At 46.2% G+C, this 25,860-nt stretch overlaps 1 protein-coding gene across 5 annotated transcripts in view; it reads left to right on the forward strand.

The window, feature by feature from the left end:
* IQSEC3 (IQ motif and Sec7 domain ArfGEF 3) overlaps nucleotides 1–25,860 on the forward strand; it is a 107,077-nt gene that overhangs the window by 53,059 nt on the left and 28,158 nt on the right. For all 5 annotated transcript variants that reach the window (XM_055808563.1, XM_027793011.2, XM_055808568.1 and 2 more), the window contains exons 3-5: nucleotides 12,713–13,001; nucleotides 19,336–20,429; nucleotides 25,304–25,465. In XM_055808563.1, coding sequence (XP_055664538.1) covers nucleotides 12,713–13,001; nucleotides 19,336–20,429; nucleotides 25,304–25,465 — 1,545 coding nt within the window. The remainder of the gene's footprint in view (nucleotides 1–12,712; nucleotides 13,002–19,335; nucleotides 20,430–25,303; nucleotides 25,466–25,860) is intronic.

Raw genomic sequence — 25,860 nt, forward strand, 5'->3', positions numbered from 1 at the left:
AATATTCCCCAGGCTCACAGTTGTCAGTGTTTAGATTTTAGTCTGACACAGAGATGTGGATGAGGAGTTGATGTCTAGACCCAGATTTGAACTCATCCTAAACTTGAGTGTGAGTAGATTCCTTGCTTTTTATGGGTGTTTTGTACAGTCTGGACTAGCAGCTTTAATTGCTTTGCAGGAGCCTAGGTCCACAACCACAAAGATGTTCAGTGCATGTAGATTTAGGGGAAATATGGAAACACAATTGTAAGCAAAAAAGTTTTTAGAGAATACCCTTAACATCATAGTTACCAACAACCTTGGGAATCTCTTGCAGGGAGGTATAGTTGGCAATTCTTCTGGTACTATGACCTGGAAGGAATGGCTCTGGAAGCTTCCAAAGAAACAGGAGGTGAGTTTCAGATGCAGTGTGTCAGTCCTCTAAAGGGATCCACCAGAACATTTTGGCACTATCTCCCACACAGGCATTTCTCTGCTCCTTTTCTCCAACAGCTGGTGCAACCACTTTCAGGCAAGATTGTAGAACATGAGGGTGGGGAAGTATAGTGAGGAATAGATGAGCTGTTCAACAGGGAAAAAAATGTGGCAGAAACTGGAATCACCTTGTTACATTGTTTGCTTTATTCGCCTGTATCAACACCTTTCTTCAGGAAGCAGGAAGACAGCAGAAGAGAGAGGCCAAAGAAAACCTGTCTGAAGTATCCGTTTTTGAAACTGCAAAGATACCTGTCAGACATATTTTCTGAGAGCCTGAAGCTGTATCCAGCCATTACATGGCCACATATTACGTCTTCCAGTCCTTCCTGTTCTCCTGTTTCTTCTGTTGTTTACATGAGTCCTACACTTGAGGAATTCGGACTTGGATTCAGGTGCTCTTCTCCCACATGTGGCAGTGCTTGCTTTTTCTTGGGCCACAGCACTGGTAATGTCAGTGAAAGACTATCAATCATGGCCAGGTTTACAGTTGTGGGAGCCACTTTCAGCAGTTATTGAGATCAGTTAGTTGCTTTAATACTAGGTGAATCACTCATGGCTTGCAGATGATCCTCACATTCTCTCTCCTATATTGCAAAGAATTCCGTGCTGGTAACATGGCAACTTCTTGGTACTGGTGGAATGCAACATAAACACCTACTGTATCCTGTATTTTCTGTGAGATAACACCACAGAGATGCATGAGAAGAGGCTATGCCAGCTGTGGAAATAGTCCTGTATCTAGCACTAGAAAACAGGCACAGACAGTTGATGAAGTAATAGCAGATGGACTGTGGTGGAGCTCACACCCTTCATTCTAATCCTCTATTGATACCATCTGACCTGATCTGCATTAGTCAAGATGCACTCACCCCCAAAACTGGGTCATTGCAGATCTTTTGTACACTAAGGTGTGTTCTGTTGAACTGGACGGATGGTTTCTCTGGACCCTCTGTCCACACACTTGTTCATGGCTTACAAGGTAGAGACAGAGAAGGCAAAGAGATGGAAAAAGCCACTGAGAAAGAAAGGGATACAGACTCATCCCAATGAATAAAACAGTGCTACTGTAAGGAAAATGGATGGCAACCATGCTATACAGAGAAGGAGAATGACAGGAGAGGAGCAGGAAAAGCAGGAAGCTAAAAAATAGTGTAAATGAAAGAAGAAACTGGAGGGAACAAGAACATGTGAACAGGAGATAAATGAGCAGGTCCCTTGGCTGGAATATTCCTTTTCATGCCAGTATTCTTTGGCAGTGATAGCAATGAGGCTGTGACCTTTTATTACACTTTTTCTTGTAGTATGATGTCAATCCAAAGGCCTTTTATCTTTTCTGTGCTCTGCAACACTAACTCACTGCTATGCAGGTTCATCTTCTGACCACTCCCATGGGGCAGGCTCTGTGTTCAAATACAATAACCGCTCCTTTTGGAAAAACATGTCTGTGTCCAGAGTTCATTCTTCCACATGTGGCCCTGGCAGAATTTCTTATGCTCCAGGAAGAACTGAAGAGTCTGAGGTGCTGAAGAGGTGCACACTGTACAGCTGCTCAGGCCACTCTATCTAGGCTCTGCAAACAGCTAGATAGCTAAGAGAGAGGGTGTAAAAAAGTTGGAAGATTTTGAAACTGTCAGCTGGCCTGTTCAGAAACTGCAGAAGAGCTGGAAACCATGTCATCTTCTGTGAGAAAACATCATGCTGAAGAAAAGTATCAAGACATAAACAGGAGCTGAGTTCAGTAAGATTTTGCTTCTGAGACTGAGGAAACGTAACACTGGCCACACCATTTGCAAGTGTGTTCTAGTAACTTCTAACCATCTCTGGTTGGCACCTTGGTTCTTGGCACACAGAGATTGTACCGTCGTCCCACTGGGATCTGTATTTGTCTAGTGACTAGAGCCATGTGTCACCGATGTCATGTCCCCCACTGGTATGTTGCTGCTTTCCTGTAAACAGGTTATGACGCTGCTGTTTTTGCCTGTGTATCTGGGTTGACTGCAATCTCTCTCATTCCATCTTTTGGGGAAAGAGGGAAGATGGGGATAGGCTACCTTGTGTACACATTGCTGATACTCTATTGCATGTCTTTGGGGATGACTGGCGAGATACAACAGATGCCTGAGATTTCCCAGAATACACTAATGTGATAGTGCTAGGTCAAGATGCACAAAAATGGATGGTGCAGAATGGCATTGTGAAAAGTATTGCTGTGCTGTTACAGCACAAGTGGATCTGATAAGCATGTTAGATTGTCTTAAAAAATAGCGTATTAGGCTAGATCCTCCACTGACTTTGGTGCAATCCACTGGCATAATGCCATTCAACACCAGCTATAGTTTGCTCAAACATGTTGTAGGATTGGTTGTTTCAAGGCAAACTTCTATTTTTCTTAATGATCTTGCCCCAAAAGGTCCATGTCTGAGTATGAAGTATGGGAATAGTTTTCGTTCCTCATAGGGAAGAAAAGTTTAAGTGGCCCTAGGGGTATATGAGCTTGTATGACCAAATGTGTAAGTTACTAAGTCACCCTGTTTTCTGAAAGGGGGAATGTAGAAAAGGGAAGAAGGCCTCAGGGAAGAGAAGTGACATGAAATGGATCAGAGTGAAGCAGCAGTGCCAAAATAGGTTAGAACTTGGAAAAGCAGGTCTTTGTATCTGCTGCATACGGCTGTGGGGGTGGCCACTGGATTGGAGAAAGGAGGAAGGAATGCTAACCATGCTGGTTTTGTTTTGGTCTTCTGCCGTAGGCCAACCCAAAATCCTAGATCTGAACATACTGCCAAAGTTAAAATCTGGATCATATCTGATTTCCTGTCTGGTGAATGGTGTTTGGACTGTCTATATTGAGGATGGTGATTTGAGGCTGTGTTACTCTATGCTGAGGAAGACCGGGCTTCCTTCTGCTTGGTTTGACATGAGCAGCGGTCTTCTGCTGGGCTGCGGTGATCATAAGAGATGAAACATCTGAGATACTAGAGAACAGAAACAAAATTTATCTGGGTTACACAAAGATCTTCCTGTGAAGAAGCTCACTCACTGCCATCAGAAATCAATTACCCTGATCCCTTAGGGTAAGGTCCCTTAGGAAGGAACCCAGAGCTGCAGTCCAACCTAGGGTCTGTCACAACAGGTGGGAAAAGATGACCACAGAAGCCCTTGCCTAGGTCTATAAATGTCAAAAGTTGTGTCCCTCACCCGGCTCACAGGCAGCTGTAATAGGAGAGCAACGGGCTGAGGGGATATGCAAGGCTTCCTTGCCTTGTAGAGGTTCTGCTGCCTCCCAGCCCTGAATTCATCTCATTTTAGCAGTGAAATTCTATCTTCTGCATGATTGCACCGGCAGGCTTTTGTCAGCGAATTTGGTGATGTTCAAACCTGCCTCAGGGATGAGGAGCCAAGAGATCTGAGTCGAAGTGGCAGAAAGACTGCTGCTGAGAAGCCAAGTTTCTCTTTCCCGGGGTGCTGAGCAGGCAGTTACACTAATGCAGGATGCCATCTGTTTTTTCCTTCTCTAAAAGGTCGTGTTTACCAAACATTGCAGAGGCAAGAGAGGTCTGGGGTTAAAATGAAAGTAATTAAACCCTGCAGAGCAGGGCCCCTCTATGCCTTCACTGTCTGCTTGGTGCTTTTCACACCTCAGTGATAAGCACAGGTGCCCTGTTTGACACAGCCACATGTAACCCCCTCTGCAGTGGACAGACTGTGGGACCTCCTAGTCTAGCCTGCAGAGACAGAACAGCAGCCAGCCTGGGGCATCAAGTACCGAGCCCTGTGCTCCTGCAGATGGTGAAACAGGAGGCATGACTGGGAAGGGAGGAGGAAAGAGGGTCATGCCAGAGAGGTGACCCAAATGTCATTCTGAGGTGTCACCCAGACACATGTAGGAACTATAAGAAAAAAATCTGTGTGACAACCACACCACCCAGCACAGCCAGCCTTGTACCACAAACCCCACTTCCCATGCAGTGGGAGCTGCCTCGGCTGTTCCAAGTCACCCTCTGGAGGAGCCTATTGTGTCCATGAAAAAAGCAGAGATCCTAGGCTGCAGGTGGCTGAAGTTACTCATAAAGAGCCTGTACCTCAGACACGCAGCCAGCCCAGACTGACACCTGGATAATCATCTTTGCACTGTGAGGGCACAGGGTGCATCAGAAATGTTTAGCTCCTGTAGTGCTGTTCTGTAGCAAAAGGCACAACAACACAACAATGTGGAAATTACACAGCACATGGGGATCATGTTTAAACACCAAATCTGAAACGGAGGCCCTGGCTTTGGCGTGTTGGACTGTGCGGGACATGAGGCATTTGGTACTATTATTAAATTTTCTGTCAGCTCAATATACATGCCACCAAAACCACTTTAAGTAATGTTGAAAAGATGTTGCCTGGTTCAGTCTGTGCTAAAGGATGTTAAATATAATTGATTTCCAATATATTTACCTTACTGTACTGTCAAATCTATTTTACAGGTGTGTGTGCCAGCCTTTTTATGAAACAAATGATATGTTCTGGGATGGGTAATGAGCTTTATCATTAATTCCTCTCGGGTAAAACTAGTGTGAGAAGATGGCTTAATGCCACTGCTTTGCAAGGTGTTACGTGAATGTAGACAAAATCAGAATCGTGTTCCTATATTTGTCTCTGTTGGGGGAGACTGTCTGAGAAAGCTGCAGCTTGGCTGGCAGGGGATGATTTGCCAAGATCAAGTTCCAAGTTTTCTGTCTCTCTGGCAGGAGAGACTTTTGCCTTCCATCATTTTCAGCATGCTCCCAGAGAACACTGCCTCCAAGTCACTCTAAAACCTGAACTTAAAAGCAAATAAGAAGCAATTCTTTTGGACTCAGACCCCCAGCGTGTTAGAAATCTCTGAACCTTGCAAAGATCCCATAATATATTACCGAGCCTGTCTCAGCCATGTTCTTATCAAATTCTGATCAGCCCATTCACCATATGTTATGGGTATCCTTAGGGAACACTGAAATGAAATAAAAATAAAATAAACTGAAAAGGCACTTTGGAACCTGCTGACTCAGCAATTGATTTTATATTTTTTTCTGAGTAGGGAGAGGAGAAAGGACAGGGGAAATGCTGAAATGTCTTAAGACAGAGGAAGCACAGGTTCTTGCAGACTTGGGATCTGGACTCTGTTCTCTTGACATTAGCTAGTGACCTCTTTTTCTAATTCTCCATATGGCACTTTGTAAGGATTTTTTATCCTGGCATCTCTGAAGCTTTGAAGTCTCACATAGCTCTAAAGCCGTGATAATACTAATAGCTTACAGCACTTTAGAGCATATATACAATAACCAACTGATCCTCAAAAGGACCTCTGTGAAACGGATTCATAAATTTTTGTGGTCCTTCACAACTAGTCCATGTAGTCTTTGCCTCAGTTACAGGTCACAGTCCTGCACACTGACCTTGAACACCATGAAGAAGGCATTTGGTAAGTTATACATACAAAACAGTGGTGTGGTCTTCTCCTGGAGTAACACAAGGACACAAAGAGGAGGTGAGACCAGCCTCTGTAGTACTTTTGCTAACACCTGACATCCATAGCTTCCTCCTGTCCAGTTAGCTAGATGATTGCATAACCACTATAGCTTCCAGCAGGGCATCTGAGCATCCTCTTCTTGAGTGTCTGATTTCTTATACCACTATCCGAGTCCAGAAGAGCCACTGCTATTTTCGTTACTCTGTTATTGCTCTTATTTATCTGCAATATTTTTTCTTGTAGGAGAGAAGGAGCAAAGAAATGAGTTTTGTGTCTTGACCACATGGGAACTGTGTAGCTCTGGAGTGATCAGTGAGAAGGCTGTTTTAATTTCTTACAGGACTAACATTACTGTCCTTGAGTAGTTCTCCTGGCCCTAGAGCCCTGTTTAGTTACTCGGCTACCCTGTAAACACCTTTCTGAGAGCTCTGAAAATTACTTGTAGACCATGGACTGAATCTGGTATTTGACAGTGGTGCAATGGAATGTAATGTCTAGAGCATCCATTTTCTGTTTTCTTGCCTACAGGTCTAGCTTGAAATTGTCTTGAGATATTTGGGGGATAAGGGGCTGCATGTTCTTTCTTGAGTCATCAGATATGGGAACGTTCAAGTTGACAGTCCAGATCCAACAGATAACCATGGTTCAGCAGGCAGTTAGAAGCACAGGTGTGTGTTTCCACCATCAAGGAGGTGGTAAGGAGTATGCAAGAAAGTGCACCATCCTGATGCTGTAGGAACTGAGAAGCAGTCAAATTTCTCCCAGGACAGAGTATGATATGACAACTCTCTACAGACTTGGGGAGCTGATACTACTAGGAATGGGCTGATGGGCTTCTCTGGTTTGATAATGTACTTACTATCACTGATTTGGGCTTTAGGTTTCCAAAATACCTGGAAGTGAGAAAAAAGGAAACAATAAAAAGACCTCTACATAATACCATTTCTCCTCTATCATCTCCCTACATCTTTCCCTCAGTGTACTCCTTATAGAAAATCTTCCTGAGAAATCTGCACATAGAAGCTGAATATCAGAAATCTCACTTACCTATGCTGGACAAAAATATTTATGGGTGCCCAGCTGAATTTTCTCAGTGAGAGCTTTTTCACCATCCTGCTTTCTTGAAACAAACACTAGGGTTCAGTTCAGAACCCTGATATCCCTGTTTGGAAATGCTAGACTAGATACAGTGTTTTATATAAGTCCTGAGTTGGATTGTCTGTAGTTACCCTCTTTATTAACAAAACTGATTTCTGTCTGCAGCAGGCATATACAAGTCAGCAGTGCAAAAGTAGCAGGAGATACCTGAAACTTGAGAGATGTTTTCTACAGTAGATCACATCTATTTGTAATAATGACTAAGCTAGTTGCTATGGGTCATAAAAATAATATAGGAACATCTAGGAACAACAGAACAGCTGAATTTGTAGTTTTCCTTTTTTATCTGATTGCAAGTGATTTCCATTAATATTACAACTTCCAATCAAACAGAATTCAAAGACATTACAAACCTTCCCTACCTGATTGCATGACTAGCAGAAAATTGCTTCATTTATCATGCAGGAGTAGCTGTGAAAACTGTGAAAGATGGTGGTATATGATACTTTAGGACAGCAATTAAAGAACACTTATTGCAGTTGAAACTGCAGGGGTGATGCTGGGATGCAGAACTAAATTAACCTAGTTGCGGTTTGACCAGGACATTGGGACTCACACCTTAGATTCCGCATGGGACTTTTAATTATTACAAGTGGTTAGAGAAATTTTCTCATCCAAGAAACAACATGCAATAGCTCCATTCCCTTCCATTCCCTTCCTTTATCCCACAGCCAGGGAGACTGATTGGTCACTGGCCAAGAGAAAGCAAGTGGATTGCTATGATTTACTTTGTAACATTTTTTTCCGAGAGATCTTCCATGCTGTACTATCTATCGTTGCCCTACTTACTTTTCTTACTGTTGGTTTTTTTTTGTTATTATGATTATAATAGCTCCTGAGCCTTCACTTATCAACAAAATCTGTTGTCTACCAATGCACATCAACTGTGTCACTCAGGACAGAGGGAAAAAAACAGGTTCATTAAGATTTTAGCCTATATTTCACTGCAGCATCAGTTTTGATCGTTAGCAGTGTGTTTTGTCTCTCATATGGGGGCTTCATTTGTCACTACTACTGGACAACAGAGAAGAGGCCTCCCCATAAGACTTCCTCAGAAACAAGTTCAAGATGGGAGTAAACCTGGGAGGGATAGAGGGTGCTAAGTGGAACCACAGGGCTGTAATGGTACCATTCAGGCTGCTAAGCAAACCCTGTCTTTACCCCTTTTTTCCATTGCTTTTAAGTCACTGAAGTTTACCAGCTGAAGCTGAAATTTCCTAGGTTTGGTCCCTTGCCCAAAGGTGAATTAGGTTTGTGTCCTGGTTTCAGCTGGGATGGAGTTAATTATCTTCTTAGTAGCTGGTTCGGTGCTGTGTTTTGGCTCTGATGTGAGAACAATGTTGATAACGCACTGATGTTTTTGGTTGCTGCTGGGTAATATTTATGCTAAGTCGAGGAATTTTTGGTTTCTCAGGCCTCGTTAGTGAAAAGGCTGGAGGGGCACAAGGTACTGGAGGGGGACATAACCAGGTCAGCTGACATGAACTAGCCAAAGGGATATTCCATACCATGGGACCTCGTGCTTGGTATATATATACATACCTGGGGGGTTGACCGGTGCGGGCAGGCCATTGCTTGGGGTCGGCGGGTGGTGGGCAGTTGCATTGTGTACCTCGTGTTCCTTCTTTTCCCTCTGGATTTTATTCTTTCTCTCCCCCTTTTCATTCTAACTGTTATTGTCACCATTGTTATTATTGTTCTTTCATTTTTATTCTATTGCAATTCTTAAATTTTTCTTGTCTTAACCCTCGAGTTTTACATTCCTTTCCAACTCTCCTCCCCATCCCTCTGGGTGAGGGGGAAGTGAGCGAGTGGCTGCGTCGTACTCAATTACCAGCCAGGGTTAAACCACAGCAGTTTGTCTTTTCTTTTTGGAGATTTTTTCCCCATTAAGTAAAACTGGTTCCACTTTTTTTTTTTTTCTTCACAAAAGAACATGTAGAAACTATTCCCACTTCAGCAAGAGTATTTGCTATTGCTTTCCGAACAGCACAACAGCCAAACCAGCAGGGGGTTAAAAAATTTATATTTAGCATAGAAACATCTAGCTGAAAAATGCCTTTGAGTGCTTCAGTGGAATCTGGTTTTGATTTGACCGAATTTTGACCCTCAGAAAATTCCATGTATAAGCACAATACATTCTGTATGGTTGTATTCACTGGGCTCAGAGCATGCATGGAGGAGAAAGGCAAGGTTATATGTGTACGTGTTGTTAGCTTACATCCTTATCCTAGCACAGTGACTTTAGGGGCTTCAGTTATGTTATGCACTGTGAGCAGGAACACTGAGCTTGGTGGTGCTTTGCACACATCTGTGACTGAACGGGTGCGCTTAGTGCTTGCAGTCTTAGGGCCCTCCTGTGTCTTGAGGAATAACCTAAATGCCTATTGAGGTTAAAGGGGCTTCAGAGCATTTTGGGTTGGTCCAACGCCCTTTGCCTCATTGGCCAGGGTAAGAATCAGGTCCAGGGAGGGTTACCTAGGGTCCGACACAGCCCAGTCATCAATGGGTAGGTCCATGGTGATGAGGCAGGTCCAAGGTCAAGCTGGGGAGTCAGCCTGCGTGTCAGAATCCAGATCAAGTGTGTCCATGGCCATGCACAGGGGAAGGCTGTGGCAGAGCTGGAGACCAGCATTCTACAGCGTTGCTGAGGCAGGGACTGACTGATCTGGGCTGGGCTGAAAAGGGGGAACTGTGAGGGGATACTTGTGGGGACCCCAGGTGAGGGTGGTCAGGCCACTAAGGTCTACTAGTGCACTAAGGGCCCTGACAAGGCTTTCCAGAAAGCCTGGAGAATTTTCATATCTGGAGATATTAAAGAGTTGACTGACTGAAGGCCCAGATCAACCTTATCTGTCTTTGAAAATGGCTCTGCTTTGAGCAGGGAGTTGGAATAGACACCTCCAGTCTTCCCTCCCTGCCTAGATTATTCTGCGATCCTCCAAAGCCTGCTGGTTTTTCCTCTATATTAGCAGTGCATGCAGGATATCCTGTCACTATGAATGTTACGCACTTAGACTCCAAACTGCGTGCGACAGAAAGCCAAACAGGTAGCATATACTAGAGGTGATGTACAGCCTTACAGAGCAATGAGGCTGAACGCTGCAAACTCTTAGGCCCACACTTCACGTTCTACCATGAGCGGTCAGTGGAGGTCCTCAGAAAAACAGAGTTAAGCATATGTGCAAGTGTTTAGAGGACCATCATGTCAGGGAATATTTGCTGGCATTTAGAGTCCGTTCATGCTCCAAGGGAAGTCAACTAGCTCCCTAGTCTACTGCCTCGGGCCCTGATCTGCCCTGAAGAAAGTCTGCATAGCACACCGTGCACTGTGGCCTTGACTCAGCAGAGCGATTTGTGCTATGTGTCTTGCTGAATCAGAGCTTATGTGTCTAGCTGAAGTTGCTTTGTAGGGCACAGTCTGTTTCCCACTGAAATACTTGTGAGGCTTTTGGCATGCACTTCAATGAAAACATGATCAAATCTATGTCACCTGGCCACCTCTTGAGCTGAGGATAAAAATTACTGCTCTGCTGGTTAAAATGAGAATGTATAGAACAGGGTCTGACAATAAAAATGTTACAGTGAGAGATGTAAGGGAAATGCCTTTTATTGATGTTTCCTGCAATGTGGATGGACATAGAAGAGATGGAGTTAAAAATGGGTACTTCACATGTACATCTTCAGGTGTAGCAAAAAATATTCAATTATATAGTATCAAGAATAGAACAAGGAAAGATTTTGTAAGGTATACTACCTAAAAGAAGAGTGTTATGGCTCATTTTAATGGTAGTATTTCCTGATTGATGGTTATGCAAATGTCATCTTAATATGCTTTGATAAAGTTAGTTATATAGCATTTATGTAAGAGACTGGTTTCTTCTGTGGATTTATTTTTTAAGTCTAACTGATGACTACATGCATGTGTATAAAAGGACAAACTTTCTACCTTTAAATCCTTCATCTTTCTTAGTTCTGAAGGTGTGGTACTGTCTTTGACTAATCTGATTTGGAGCCCTTTTAGAAACTGTGGGAATATTTCTAAATTTGATTGTTAAATCTACTGAACAGAAGAGCTGCCATTGGAGAGAATAAACTTCCTTTTGAAGTACTAGTAAGTATGCAGAAGTGCTCCGAGGCTTAGGAGGCAAAGTCTATTTACAGTTAGAAGACTTGGGCTCATAAATGCTTACAGCACTTTCGAAAATGAGACTTAAATGCTTCTAAAGTAATTTGGGCACTACAGAAAATCATATCTAATTTCCCTGATTTTGCTCTGACACCAACACCAATCATAAAATGATTTGTTATCTAGATGATAGCAGAACTGGTCGTATGTGGACCAAATCCAAGAGAAAAAAATGGGATTTGGAAGTGAATTAAATAATTTAATGGTGTTTAAATGTGGGAGGCAGTACATATCCTTGGTTTCAATGAAATTAAATGCATTGGTTCTGTAGTAATTATTTCCAAACTAGATGTTGCCGTCAGCTAAATACTCAGCCGCTGGAAACCAGTGGAGCTGTATCTGGTGTACACGGTGCAGTAGAACCCAGAGTCCATGCAGACTGGCCAGGACACTCTTGGAAAACATATATTATTCCTCTGCAGCCACTTGGAAGGAGACTAATATAACAACAAACAAACACTCTCATGGTTCAAACACTGCCCCAGAATACCAAAATGTTGTTTGAAATTGGATGATTTTGGAAAATATTTGGCAAGAGAGGTTAACGACAGGCTTCCTCAGGACTTCAATGGATCAGACCTACGCTAATCCCATCCTGCTTGGGGCAGCGTGTCAGCTCTCTTAGAGTGCACTGTTGTCAGGCCCTGGCTTCACACACTTACTGCTGTGGCTGACAGGAGAAAAGTGTTTTCCTTGCTCCACAAGATCTCAGTGGCACAACAATCTGTGGGTCAGAAAGAAATGGCTTCTTTCATGGAAGCTCTGCAGCCTGCTATGGCTGTGTTGCAGACATGCTTTGAAGAGTCAGGACCTCAGGGCTGGCTGGCTCTGTTGCATTTATATACCCTGAGCTCTGCAAGAGTTCCTCTGGAAACCCTGCAACGTTCAGCTGCCACTGCCCCAATTCCCACATGCCCTTAGAAACTCCAGGGGAAAACTGGATCCTTAGGATCCAGGCCCCATGCCAAATGGGACTCTGGGATGCACAAGGAGATGCTGGGCAGTAGGCAGCAAGGGCATAGGGGTGACTGCCAGCTGCTAGCTACTCCAGAGAGCAGGAGACATGTCCGTAGGCCATGACACCCTCCTTGGCTCCTCACTTCTAACTGCAGCACCTCAAGCAGAGGCAGCCGGGCAGCTCCGGGATTCACAGGACTGGTTCATGCAGTGTGTGCAGCTCAGGTGCCTGCTCTTAGGGAGAGAGGGACCAGGGCTTTGGCTGCATCAACCTAGAGTCCTGATCCATCACTGAGAGAGACCCCTCACAGCCCAGGCTTCCTAAACATTTAAAATGCAGCTCAGTGAATGACTGTAGCAAACAACAATAAACATAATCATAAACAAAACATAATAAAAACAAATAAAAAAAGCGAAACGTTGCGTTTTGTTCACAGTGACGATCCCAGCGGTTCCACAAGCAAGAAAGCCGGGTGTGAAACGGAGGATCCGAAGGAGGCCGGCAGACAGAGTGGCCAGGAAGGCAGGTCCGACACCCTGACGCTAAAAGCCCAGCATGCGGAGCTCCAAGAAGAGCAGGCAGCGGGGTGTTCCCCTCTGGTGCAGAAGGCGAGCCTCCACCACACGGGCTCCCCAGTGAGAGTGCAGCGCAGCAAAGGGACGGCCTCGTGTTCCCATGCAGCTGCCTCCGATTATGAGCTCTCCCTTGACCTAAAGAATAAACAGGTACAGAGGCTTCCTCCTCAGGCTGTGGGAGAAGGGGACGGGGTGGGTGGGACTGCATTGGCACTGTGGTGGGAGTCTTTCAGCAAATACTTCAGCCTTTTGTTCACCTTGAGCTTTCGCCCCGCCTGAGCAGGCCTGGCCCTTTGGCTCTGTGGGGCTGATGGAGGAAGTAGCTTCCCCACCTCTGACTGCAACACCCTTTCTCACAAGGCTCTGCTCCTTGTTGCCTGGGTTCTGTGGTCCAAAATGGACCCAGATACTCACTTGTGACTGTAGACTTAGAGACAGGTTGTGGGCAGCCAAGAGCTGCGGCATCCAGAGATACTGCCTTGCTCACAAGCGTACAGTACCTGTAGGGCTCACAGCAACTGATTGTCCAAAAGACCACCCTCATGGGAGAGGTCTCTGAGAGCCATCTTGCCCTCTTGGATCACGCTGGGCAGGCCCCCAGTGCAGTTCCACGATAGCCTCTTCAAAGCATGAGCTTTCAGGGGAAGTGGGGTTTACTCAGTGAGTATCCTGCGCTGTGTCTTATCATGGTATTTGTGTATTGGTACCATGACTGCTTTCAATCCAGCGATGGATGCTGAAGAGACAGGCAGGTTTACCAGGCTGAGAGAAAAAGATTCAGTTCTTGAAGTTGCAGGCCTTGCCTCCTGTGCCCAAGGCTACAGCCTAGCTCCAGAGCACAAGTGTATCCATCTCTAGATGCATGTCCTGATAGGCTCCCAGCAGGGGATCACAGAACAGGGGCTAATAGCAGCTGGCCTCCTCACTCAAAGGCAATGAGGTGGAACATGCCCCTCACTACCCTGTGTCTCTGTAAATTACAGCCTAGGAATGCTGTTGTGCAAAACAAAACCTAAAGAATCGTTTCTGACTTCCCTGGGATGGCAGCTCAACCATAGGCTGTTTGATATGCAGACCCTGCAGTATGTGAGATGAAGAAGACAAGCAAATATTAGTGACAGTGTCCAGATTACTTTCAGTGGGAGGATTCAGTGGGAACTGTGCTATTCCAGATGAAGGGTCTTGGCTAATGAGGTTTCCACAGAAGAAGCTCCTGCTTCTGGAACATCTCTCTGCCACTTCCCTCAAGGCTTTGCTGCTGTCCCTAAATGTGCATGTCAGATCAATAGCCCAATAAATTCCCAAGCAGAAAAGAGACCGTGGCTCTTTAGCTCTGTCTTTCTCAAAATACTGCATACTCAATTCAGATGGAATTCTTGCTTCAGACCATGGGAAGAGACTAATTAACTGGCTTCACAAACTAATGCGACATATCCTCAGGGTGGGCGAGATCTTGGCTGCTATATATGGGCTAAGCCTTCTTGATGTCCTAGAGCTGCTCCGATTTGTCTTGGGGAGTGTCTGTCCTGCATTATTTTAGCTTTAAGGCCATGTTGTCCTATCACTGTTCTTGCAGCAGAGGCCAGACCTGCCCTGGATGCATGTGAGACAGAGAGACATGTTAACTGCTCGTTCATTAAATTCTAGTGCCTCACAGTACTGACCTTGCAGGGACTTAGCCTGTCATAGGTGAAACCACTTTTCTTACAGCAAAAGGGGCTTAAAGTATGTGTGCTGTGTGCTCCTCCAGCCTGATGGATGTCCTCAGTGGATTGCCTCCAGCTCTGGAAGGGGAGATTTTCAAGGAGTGAAGAGTATTAATTCTTCCAGTCTTGCACTCTAGTATGTGTTTTCTTAAGTATTCCTATCAATCTACTTGTAAGGCAGTTCTCTTGAATGGGAGTAAGGGTGATAGGACCCTCACAGCACTGTCCCAGTAGTTTCCTAGTCATAGCAAAAATTGTAAGACATTAATAGAACTTAGAGTAAGAAAAACAGGTGGAAGGAGACATTTTTAGTCTTACAGTGTAGTTGAAGTCACTTTTACCTTTTGGGAGAGGACTGGGGAAGGAGAATAGTGTACAGCCTCCTCTGGAGGGCTTGGAGGTGTAGGTCATCTACCAGCCATTGCCTCTCAGCATCATACTAGAGGGTTGCAGGGTGGGGAATGGCTCTCCTTGTTTTCTAACCCATGAAACAGAGCATGCTGACAACACACAGAGCAGAAGTACACTATGCTGGGAGGCTGGAGAGGAAACCCAAGTGCTGAAGTTCCCCTATGTTTTGACTCTTGTTATGTTGGGGAAATGGAGGGGATCACAGGAAAGAGGAGCATGCTTTCAGTCGTTACACTTCTGCAGTGCTGAAGGATGGTAGATGTCCCATGGATGGAGGGAAATGTCCCATTAACGCATGGCCCATATAGCAGTGTCCTTCCATTGTGAAAGATTGGTGGGAGGGAGAGGCGTTAAGAGTGGGTGATAGAGAACATGTATGCTCTGTATGTCTTTTTATTTTTTTATAATGCATGCATTGAATTGAGTGACTCAGATGCTGTCACTGAGCCTGATTCTTTCCTTGTTAACATGGTGGCATGTCGCCATGCTCAGTGGCAACCTGAGTGGAGAACCAGTGCTAACTGAGAATAAGATCAGGCCCATTCTCTCATGGCAGATTTCTGAATTTATGCCTACGGGCAACAAAGCCGTGGGGTGTGCACCTCAAATATTTGGCCATATCCAGGCCTGGCACTTTGGCTTGCCTTAGGCTGACCTTGTTAAAGCTCCTTTCATGTGCAGTCCCTCATGGCAATGGATATTTCCCAGCCATTTCTAATTCAGCCACAAGGCCTGAATTGCTCAGGCTGAGTGTTCATATTGAGGCCCAGAAATGTATTAAGCTAATTATTCTTTGAAATCTCCCCAGCCCCCCTCCTGCTTTTCTCTTGCTTTGGCACCGGCTGTCGGATAATTCCCCAGAGAAGAGTAGCTTTAAGTAGGCAATTACTTGTGATTCATAGGGTTTATTAGGAGTGAGAGAAGGCCAATCATGTCTGGCCTTTCTCGCCTCTCAAATGGGAAGAGAAGGTTCCTCCAGCAAGCCAGACATACATCTCCATTACCTGTGACTGCTGTGGTGCTAATGGATGCCCTTTCCTCCTCTGGAGAGGAAGAAAACAGGCCACAGCTGTGTGAAATCTTTAATTCCTCTGGAGTGTCAGTTAGCTCAACCTGGTAGCATGTCTCAGACATCAGTAGACAGTAAATGGCTGGGCTGTATCAAGGAGAGAGAGACAGAGACCCACTCCTACCAAGCAAAGGTGGGGAGGGCACTTATCTGTGGACGTACTGCTTCTAGCCTTGGCAGTCTTCTCAAGCATCCTTTGCACCAGTCTCCGGTCCTTGTTATCCCAGCTGCAAGAGCTGTAGGACTGCCTTTGCTTTGGACAGGGCCGGATAGCAACGGACCACATGCCGCACATGTCCTTGCATGCCTGGTATGAGCTGGAGAACAAGCTAGGTTGGAAGTCCTCTCACTTTACATCTTGTTCTGCTCCTTAATGCCTTAGCCCTTTGGGAGGACTGAGATAATGGACTGCAAAAAGCTGGCAATGTTTCATCAAGGTACTGACAGCTTGCGCTGTTCCTTTAGACTTTTAGAAGGATCTCTCCTCTTAGTAATTATTAAAGTCTGCCTTTTTGGGAGCTGTTCTTGCATGAGATAAACTGGCCTTTTACTTCAGATAAGCAGTGACATCTTGTCTTGGCCTCTAATAAGATCAAGGTATATGAAATTCATGTTCTCAGAATGGCTGTCACCTCCTTGGAAACCTCATTTAATTGTAAGGCTCTTCCTTCTGCCTTATTTTGCATTTTACTATTATTCTGTCCCTCAAGATACCTGTGTCTGTCCTTCCCATTTGTTCCTCTTTCCCTCCCAACACAATTAGCTCTACATTTTCATTAACCTGACCATTATATTAAGTGTTCATGGTCAGTTGTCAGTAATAACTGTCTGGGTTGGGCCTGTGCAGGTTACTGGTTTAATTTGCATTTATCTGCATGAGCCTTCCTCATGAAGGGAAGAGCCAAGGGATAGCTCAGTCTCTTTCCAGGGAGGCCAGCTCTGAAGAGATGTGTCAGGAGTGCTGGTTTTATGGTGGGATTTAAGATGGTCATTTTGGAAAGAAGGAAAAAGAACCCAAGTAAAACCCTTCTGCTTGCTACCCAGAATCTCTTTTTGTCCCTGTATTCCTCTTTCTTGCCACATCAAACTATGGGGATAAGCAGAGGCCTTGTTTATCCAAAAAACCTACTGACAGGTCTTGTGGTGAATGTACATGAATCCATGATCATTGTGTGGGTGATTTTTAGCACCAGTTCTGCAGAACGTTTCTGGGAGGGCTGCAGGGCAAGTACTAGGCCAATGTTCTTTAAACTGGGAGTAAGCAGAAGTCTGAGCCAGCTGCTTCTACAGCTGCACTGGCCTACCCCATTGCTAAGCAAATTGCTAGCATGTCTCACTGCTGGGCTTTGATGCTTGCTTTGGACAGACATCAATTCAAGGGCAAGGCAAACAGAAAACCTTACGTTTGAGTACAAGGCAAAGGGTTCCTACTTCATTTCCAGAGAGAGAAATATGAAAGGATGTGCACTACTCTTCCCCCCACCCCTCCCCCCTCCTTCCAGAAACTGCAGCCTCCCATCCACTGCAGCAAGATCCCTGGACCTGTTGCTGCCTGAGGTGATGGGGTGCCTGTGGATAAGGCCTTCAGTACTTACTCCAGCAGCCATGACGCCAGTGCAGGGACAGAATGTCTGGGGTCGTGTTGTTCCTCTGTTCCCATCATCTCCCAAGGTCATATTGTCTTCCCCTACTTCCAGAGGAGTTAGTACTGGAAAGATGCCAGAGGTGATTTGCACTTCTCACAGCTGTCATTCCAGGCCTTCACTTGTACGTAGATCACTCACTGATGGTTTTATCTGCAACTCATGTAGTGTTACAAAAAAAGGAAAAGAAGAAGGAAGCCAATGACATGACTTTGCAAGCTGAGGCTCATGCCTCAGTCTCACTTTGACTACAAAACCAGTTTGCACTTAAACTCAGATCTTCTGTGAGCTCAGTCCTTCATCCTGTGAGTACTGGGCCAGCAAGGCATAGCGAGGGTCAAGTTGTAGATCTGCTAATGAGCTCATACTCACCACATGAATGATGTAGTGAATCCTTTGTTAATTCAGGACTGATTTTACCAGCACTCTCAGTGCTGCACTTCACCTTTTTTTGGCTTTTCCACATCTGCACACACACATATATACACTACAGTCTGCGCATGTGCTTTGCCCTACAAAGTGCCAAAATGCAGAGTTTAGCTCATAGTTCAGCCAAAACCTCACTGGATGTAGTTCCAAGTTTATTCTTCTTTCGTCTTCAGTCCCATCATCCACCATCATCTTCACACTGTCCCCCTTGTCCTCCATCAGTCACTCACTGGAACAAAGTCATCTAACATTCTCCTGTAGCATGCTTGTGAAGGCCCAGCTGCAGAGGAAGAGTGAAGGGGTTACCAGGAAGTATAAATACTAGACTACGTAAGAGAAATTACCATACATACTTGCTTTGCTGAAGCCTGTTGAGGTGCTACTTAGCTGTGAGTCTATGTATTTACATGTGTATTTGTGGTTATCAGCTCTCAGGAAGGAGGAAATCCTCCTTCTACTTCTTCTTAGTATTTTGTCTCAACATTTAAAATAATATTTTTTTTTACCATTCAAAACTGAAAGTCTTTCTTTTCTTGGGTAGTTTTCATTTCGCTGCTGGCTGACACCTGAAAAACTCAGATATCAGAAAGGCAGGCACTTTGGGATTCAGAGTGCTTTTTAAAAGACACGGAACAAACCCAGCCTCCACTAACTTCTATGCAAGCTGGTGATTCTCAACAGTTCCTATGATCAAGCCAACATTTTCTGCATTTAAAAATTAACTTTTCTTCCCTTTTTCTGAATGGTTTCTCCTTTCCCTGAGAATATTTCCTAAGGTGACTAAGGAGTAGAGGAGCATTAGTAACACCCTGAGACAAGGGATGATGCTTGACATTACCAGAGCACAGCTTTGTCTTCGGAGCAGGAAGACACACTGCTGGAACACTGTATTTGCAGTGATGAGCTTGCCCTAAAGGCCAACAGAAGTGGGTCTACAAGGAAAGGGCACCTCCAGGCTCCAGCTTGTATGGCTGCCGTTCTAGGAAGAGGCATGGTCATGTTACAGCTGTGAGGAAGCTCAAAGTACTGATGCTTTAGCCAGCCATGCCCAAAGGTGGGGGGGCTTCTGTTGAAATCAGGGACACAGCAGTGCAGGAAAAAGCTAATTCAGTGTTTGATGTTCCTCTGACAGTCATTACAGACTAATCAGCATAGGAACTGGGGTAACAGAAAGCCATCAGAAGTCAATTAGCAAAAAATAACATTCCTGTTTCTATGTCTTTCAGATCGAAATGCTAGAGCACAAATACGGCGGTCACCTGGTATCTCGCAGGGCAGCCTGCACCATCCAGACTGCTTTCCGGCAGTACCAGCTCAGCAAAAACTTTGAGAAGATCCGCAACTCACTGCTGGAGAGCCGCATGCCACGCCGCATCTCTCTGAGGAAAGTCCGGGTCCAGAACTCAGAGAGCTTCTCCGCTGAGAAAGCCCTGGTGGAGGGGTACAACTTTGTAGGCATCCCATTGGTGAGGTCCCCATCTTTGCCAGCCACCATCAGTGGGGCACTGACAGAGTTGGAGGACTCCTTCACGGAACAAGTTCAGTCCCTGGCCAAGTCTATTGATGATGCTCTCAGCACCTGGAGCCTGAAGACCATGTGCTCACTCCAAGATGGTGGCTCATACCAGATAAGGGAGACCTTCAGTGCTAGCTCCATGCAGCCAAACCAAGACTTAGAAGCTGAGCTGCAGGACAAGGAGAAGGAGGAAGGGCTTCTGCCAGATGCCCTACCCAAGAGCAGCAGCACTCTCATGATGGCTTTTCGAGATGTCACAGTCCAGATTGACAACAAGAACATCTCTGTCTCATCATCTACCTCGGTGTCCATGGCAAACTGCCTCAGCAGCAATGCTCAGGCGGGGCTCTCTCAAGCTACCAAGGCTGAAGAAAGCCCAGGAGAGGGGGAGGGAGAAGCCAGTGAACCACCAGCTGCTCCAGAGAGCTTACCTGAGTCCGGAGCTCTCCAGAACAGCCACACTTTCACCGAGGTGAATGTCAGTACTAATGGCACAGCAGACAGCAGTGCTGAGCCTGGGCAGATAGCAGTGCAGAAGCTCCAGTTTGATGCTAGCAATGAGACGGGGCAAAGCAAAGGCTCTGAGTCTGAGAATGCAGACAACTCAGAGCAGCTGAGCAGCAGCAGCACCTCCACTTCAGCCAAGTCAGCCTCTGAGGTATCCTCAAAAGAAGCACTTCAGGCCATGATCCTCAGCCTCCCAAGGTACCACTGCGAGAACCCAGCTAGCTGCAAGTCTCCCACACTTTCCACAGACACCATGAGGAAGCGCCTCTACCGCATTGGGCTGAACCTCTTTAATATGTAAGTGTCCTCTTTTGTGTTCACCAGCCTATTTCATGCCTCACAGGAACAGGTGATAGCAGACTCTTGGTCTAGATCCATCTCCAGGAAAGTTCTTTCATATTCAAAAGTGTGACTACATGGGTGTGCAAATGGCTGCCTAGAAGCGTTTTCCTTAAAGTCCTCCAAGTGCTGTCTGGATCTTCTGCCCAACAGAGGAGCAAGCCTAGTACCCCATGAGTAGGGTCCATGCTGTCCTGAATTGCTGTTCATTTGGCATCCACCATCTGAGTCTGGGGTCTAGGCCCCTGTTCCACTCTGCTGCAAAGGAACAAGCATAGCTGGGACAGTAAACCCAGCCCTGGTTACTCAATATGGGGCATTTCCAAGTAAAGAGGGAGACAGAGGTAGAGCTGAGCTTAGTTAGCCCAGATTGAGTGCTCTGGCTGTCATTTTCATTCTGGTATTTGGGTAGATTCTCACCTGACAGACCAGGTTTAGTCATCTCAGTCTCTCACACATCTAGGTCTGATATCCTGTGAAAAGGCTGTAGACGTGAAAGCAAAAGCAGAGCAGCCCAGAGATTACCATCAGAAGAGGTTAACTTCAGGGGTCACACAGAGTCTATTTTGGATTGGCAGAAAGCAGCTGAACTCCTATAAGGAGCTTTAGATTTGTTTGTTGCCTTTCCATGAGACTTTTCTCATCTAAACAGGCCATGAGAAATCCTGGGTTTTCCTTCATCATCACACTCATCTTACGCTGTCTTGGCTTCTATTTGAGTCCCCTGATGAAGGTGCTGGGGATGTAGCGCACCCATACTAGAAGAATGTTTTGCCACACGTTAGCATGGGCCTTTTGGTCAGAGCAAGGACTATTATGCAATCCTAGGCAGAAGTTTTGCACAGACAAGGAGCTATGCACGGGATTTATATATGTGTACTATGGAGGCTGTGGGCTCCAGGAGGCAGGAACCTGTAAGAGAAGTTTTTAGGACTGGGCTCAGAACACATCCAGAACCGAAGTGTTATTAGAGCAGATAGGCTTGGCACTTTCACAGAACCAAGGAGCACATTTTACTAGCTCTGAGATCAGGCTGTGAACAGGTGAGTTCATGTGTATATATCAAAGTCATGTTCATGTGCATGTATCAAAAGAGCACACAGATTGCCTGATGAACACAAGCAGGCTGGAATGAGAGAAGGTAGGAGCCAGACACAGGTGGGGGTTGATTATGATAGAGATAGTTCCAGGTCCACACAGATATTCTGGTGTTTGTGTTGGGACAGGTGCACTTCTGGAGGGGGGACACAGCACTCATGTGTCTGCTGCTGTTTCAGTATTCTCAGCCATGCGTAGCAGGAGTCCCTCCACCCAGCGTGTTTTCCTTTGGTTCCTGCACAGTTGACGTGAGCACTGATGTGAAGATAAAGCAGGAGTGAAAATGTTTTTTCCCAGCATCTCCTCCTCCCTCAGTCTGCCTGGCACACATTCATGTGATAGATTAGCAGCGCTAGGTCTGTTTTGGGGAAGCAGCTTTGCCATTCTGCTTCATTCAGTGACCTGGGTTCACTGCATCTTGCAGGTCCCTGTGGGATAGACTTACTGTGGAGCTCTGAAACACAACTTGCTAGCTAAGCCTCCCCTGCTCCCTTGAAACTAGCTGATGAAATCATGTGTGGTAACCTGTAATGCTCAGTTTTCCTGGCAAAAAATTGGAGGACAGGGCAGGAAGGAACTGTCCTGTTAGCTTTGGGGAGTGAAGCCTTTTTTTTTTTATTCTCTGATCAGGATCTAAGGAACACATGGCTCCCCTTGTGACACCCTAGTGCACCTCCATCCAGAGGGAAGGCCGTTGAGCTTTCTGCAGATATTTAGTTGTTGGTTTCCCCGTCAATTTCTAGCAAGGAGCCAGTTTACTGTCACAGGGTTTGCGATGTGGGCACCAACCCACAGGGCATGGAGCTGAGGCCAGGCGTACATGTGCACACATCCTTTTTGCTGATCGCTCCCCTGAACCAAGAGCTGAAAGCCCCCAGTTTCTAGCAGCATCTACCATAGTCTATCTGGCCTTGTGTTGTCTTTTCAGAAAGCAGTGCTCTGGCTCGGAGCAGGCCCCTGGGAACACATCGATGCTGTGCTGCTATGGCACTTTCCCTATCCCCACTCCACAATGAGGGGGTGGAATCCCTGGAATGGAGAGTGCTTCATTATGCGGTGCTGCTGTAATAACTCAGTGTGTGTGGGCAGCTGGCTGTGTGGGCAGAGGGAAAGCCAGCAGGACGTGAGGAATCCCGCAGCATTTACTGGCCGTGCTTAACACCCCTGCAACACTAAAGAAAATAGCAGGGATCAGGCTCAGGAGATACAGAAGTGGAGCTGTCTGCTGCACGTTTGGGTAAAAGCTGCATGCTGCAGTACATGGGATACACCTGCAGGTGTTCAGCAGCAGAGATGCTGTACTGCTATTGGGATTTGTGGAGAATAAATTGAATCCTGGGGAAAAGTGATGAAAGGCTGTTGTTAGTGGAAGAATAGTGTGTGCAAGTATATTTGAGTTACAGTCTAGGCAGTGCAGGAGGGCTGTCGTGGCTGGACTGTTTTATCCTACATTCTCCTGCATTGTGTGTGCCATCTTTACTGAAATCTGCACATTCATGCGAGTGTGTGAGCTGCATTTTTCTGGCCGCATTCAGCTCCCAGCTCCTCTGGAGTGAATCCAAAATCAGTCCAGTGGCTTTGGAGTCACGTCAGTGTAGCTGAGATCGTCCTTGTTCTGTGGACACCATACTATCCCTTGCCAAATACCAAAGTGTCCAGGTGGAGGTGCATTTTATGAATCTCTGTTGCTTAGCTTGACTTTAGTCCTGACCATATGACCTTTGCACTTAGCAGAAAACTTTGCCTGTGCTCTTCAAAGGTGAACCAGGAGATCTGTGTGACAATACAGAAGGTACACTGTTGCTTTTCCCTGAAGAAGGCCTGGGATTTTCAATATCAGATCTTGCAGCTCTCATTCATAAATTTAATGGGCAGACTTGTTCTCCCAGCCACTCTCCCCAGGGATGCCACACTGCCCAGGATATCTTCTTTGTGACATTACAGAGTAAGCAGAACTATTTCAAGCCCATGTACTTTTTGTATACCCAGGAGGCCCCCGTAAGGAGCAGGCCATTCTCCTGAATGCTGATCTCCTTATAGCTAGACATATGTTGCTCACCCACATCCTTCACCACCCGACAGTGTCACAGTCTGTGCCTGTGCATACCATGCATTCACATGCTCTGACATACCATCCTATCCTTTCCTCACCCCAGGAAACTGCTTGAGCAAACTCACTCCTGAGCCTTGATGGAGATCCTTGAATTTGTGTTAACAGTGGAAGTATGGCATCCTTTCATGGAAAAGCTACCCTCTTATCTCTCCCCACTCACCAGCTCAGAGAACCAAAGGAATATGGAAACCTTCCTGGCGTTGCACTAATTCCCCCTCAGCAAGAGTGCATCATGACAGACACCCGTCGTTGGGGCAGACTGAAATAAAGGAGGAAAACCTCCTGCACAATGCACACACACACTCATTCCCATCTGTACTGTGGGACAGGCACCACATAGGCTCACAGCCACTCACAGGATACATAGAAGCGTGTGTGCTTATAGGAGACATGAGAAGAAAGACAAAATAGGCAGGCACACATGGCTCTGTTGAACATGTAGGGTGCAAGAGAAATCTGCACGTACATAGACACACACAAACATGTGCTTGTTGAGATATGTCCTACCTCCCAAGAGCTGTGTATGTGGGCACAGACACTGGCACACTAACAAGCAGAAAATTGCTCCCACAACCAGGTAGTCAGAGTCAGGCCTTCTCAGCACCAGGCCTGTTCTCAGAGAGGCACTCACAGCCACAGAGGGAGAAAAACCCTCTGTCTGGGAGCTGCACACTGCTCTCTCCCAGCTCTGACAAGGCATTCTCCAGGTGCCTGCTCACATCCAGCATCCACCCACACAGTTTTCTGCTTGAGGGTGTGTATCAGTAGGGAAGGAAGGAAGGAACAACACAGCTAAGGGCGGGGGAAGTGGAGGAGCAGATAAGCACATCTGAGCATGGGATTTCTGTTCAGGCAGTGGGCACCAGGCTCAGGTGAGGAAGGTAGAAAGTGTCACTCAACACTGAGCACTAAAAATGTATGAAAAAGAGATATTTTTTTTTACTGAAAAAGTACGCACCTTTGGTTATCCCCCTTTGTGTCTTGAGCCTCATTTGCCTGTAGACCACAGCAGCAATGTCTCCTAAGTCTCCTCACAGCCATGTTTTGTCCTTTGCCTTTGCCTGCCCCACGGGAGGTGAAACCCCAACTCCCCTAAAGCAAAGGGTCACGCGCCCAGCTCTCACCCCTGGTCCTTGAGGACAGCTTTCTGTGGGTTGCATTTGGAGCAGCTGAACATACTGGTATTTCCTGTGCTATCTGTGTGGGGGACACGGTCTAATCATGTCCTCACAGGGACCCTAAACAAAACAAGCTGGGCCAGGGAAAATGCAAGAGCCTTTGACTCCGGAGCAGAAGGGTGGCAGGAGAGAGTCACTGATCTGGTATCCTGCAGGATCCTTTGTGACTGTGGGATGGCACTTGTGATTGCCAGGTGACAGCAGATGCTGAAAGTGACACAGCAGGTCCTGTGGCATCCTTTTGTCCTCAGTGGTATCTGGAGGGGAGTCCCCAAAGTCACTTTTCCCTGTTCCCACTGGTCCCATCATGCCACACATATGAGCTTACAGGAGCCCGTACACATACTGAGGGCTGTATTGCTGCAGGCTATAAAGTGAGCAAGAGGCAGTAATGTCTCAATGAGATCATGCAAACTCACCATGTTTCTGCCCTTCCCTTTCAGAAATCCAGACAAAGGGATCCAGTTCCTCATCTCCCGAGGCTTCATCCCGGACACTCCCATTGGGGTGGCACACTTCCTGCTCCAGCGGAAGGGCCTTAGCCGCCAGATGATTGGGGAGTTCCTGGGCAACAGCAAGAAGCAGTTCAACAGGGATGTGCTGGAGTAAGTGTGGAAACCTCTTCCCCTCCTTCCTGCACTGTAAAGGAATTGCCAGCTCACTCTGCCCCTAGCTGCACCAGCAAGCACCCTGTCCTCCATGCCTCTCCATTCCCCCTCTGCAGGAACTTCACCATTCCCACTCTCTGTCTGGCACCTCTCAATGTATTTCCCAGCAATGTGTTTCTCCCTTAATAGCAGCAGCCCTTTCATTTCAGTCTCTTCTCAGAGGACCTGTGATCATCGGGCAGGAACTCAACACTGGCAGGTGGTAGAACTAGTGATGCTGGGAGGTTTTGTGGCTGCGAAGTTCTAACTGGTGTCTCACCCCACCCAGATAAAGCACCTCTGATGCTTTCTGGCAAGTACTAAGAGAGGCAGAAGGGGATAAATATTTCCTC

The sequence above is a fragment of the Falco peregrinus genome, chromosome 6, assembly GCF_023634155.1.
Source record: "Falco peregrinus isolate bFalPer1 chromosome 6, bFalPer1.pri, whole genome shotgun sequence".
NCBI classification, from domain to species: domain Eukaryota; kingdom Metazoa; phylum Chordata; class Aves; order Falconiformes; family Falconidae; genus Falco; species Falco peregrinus.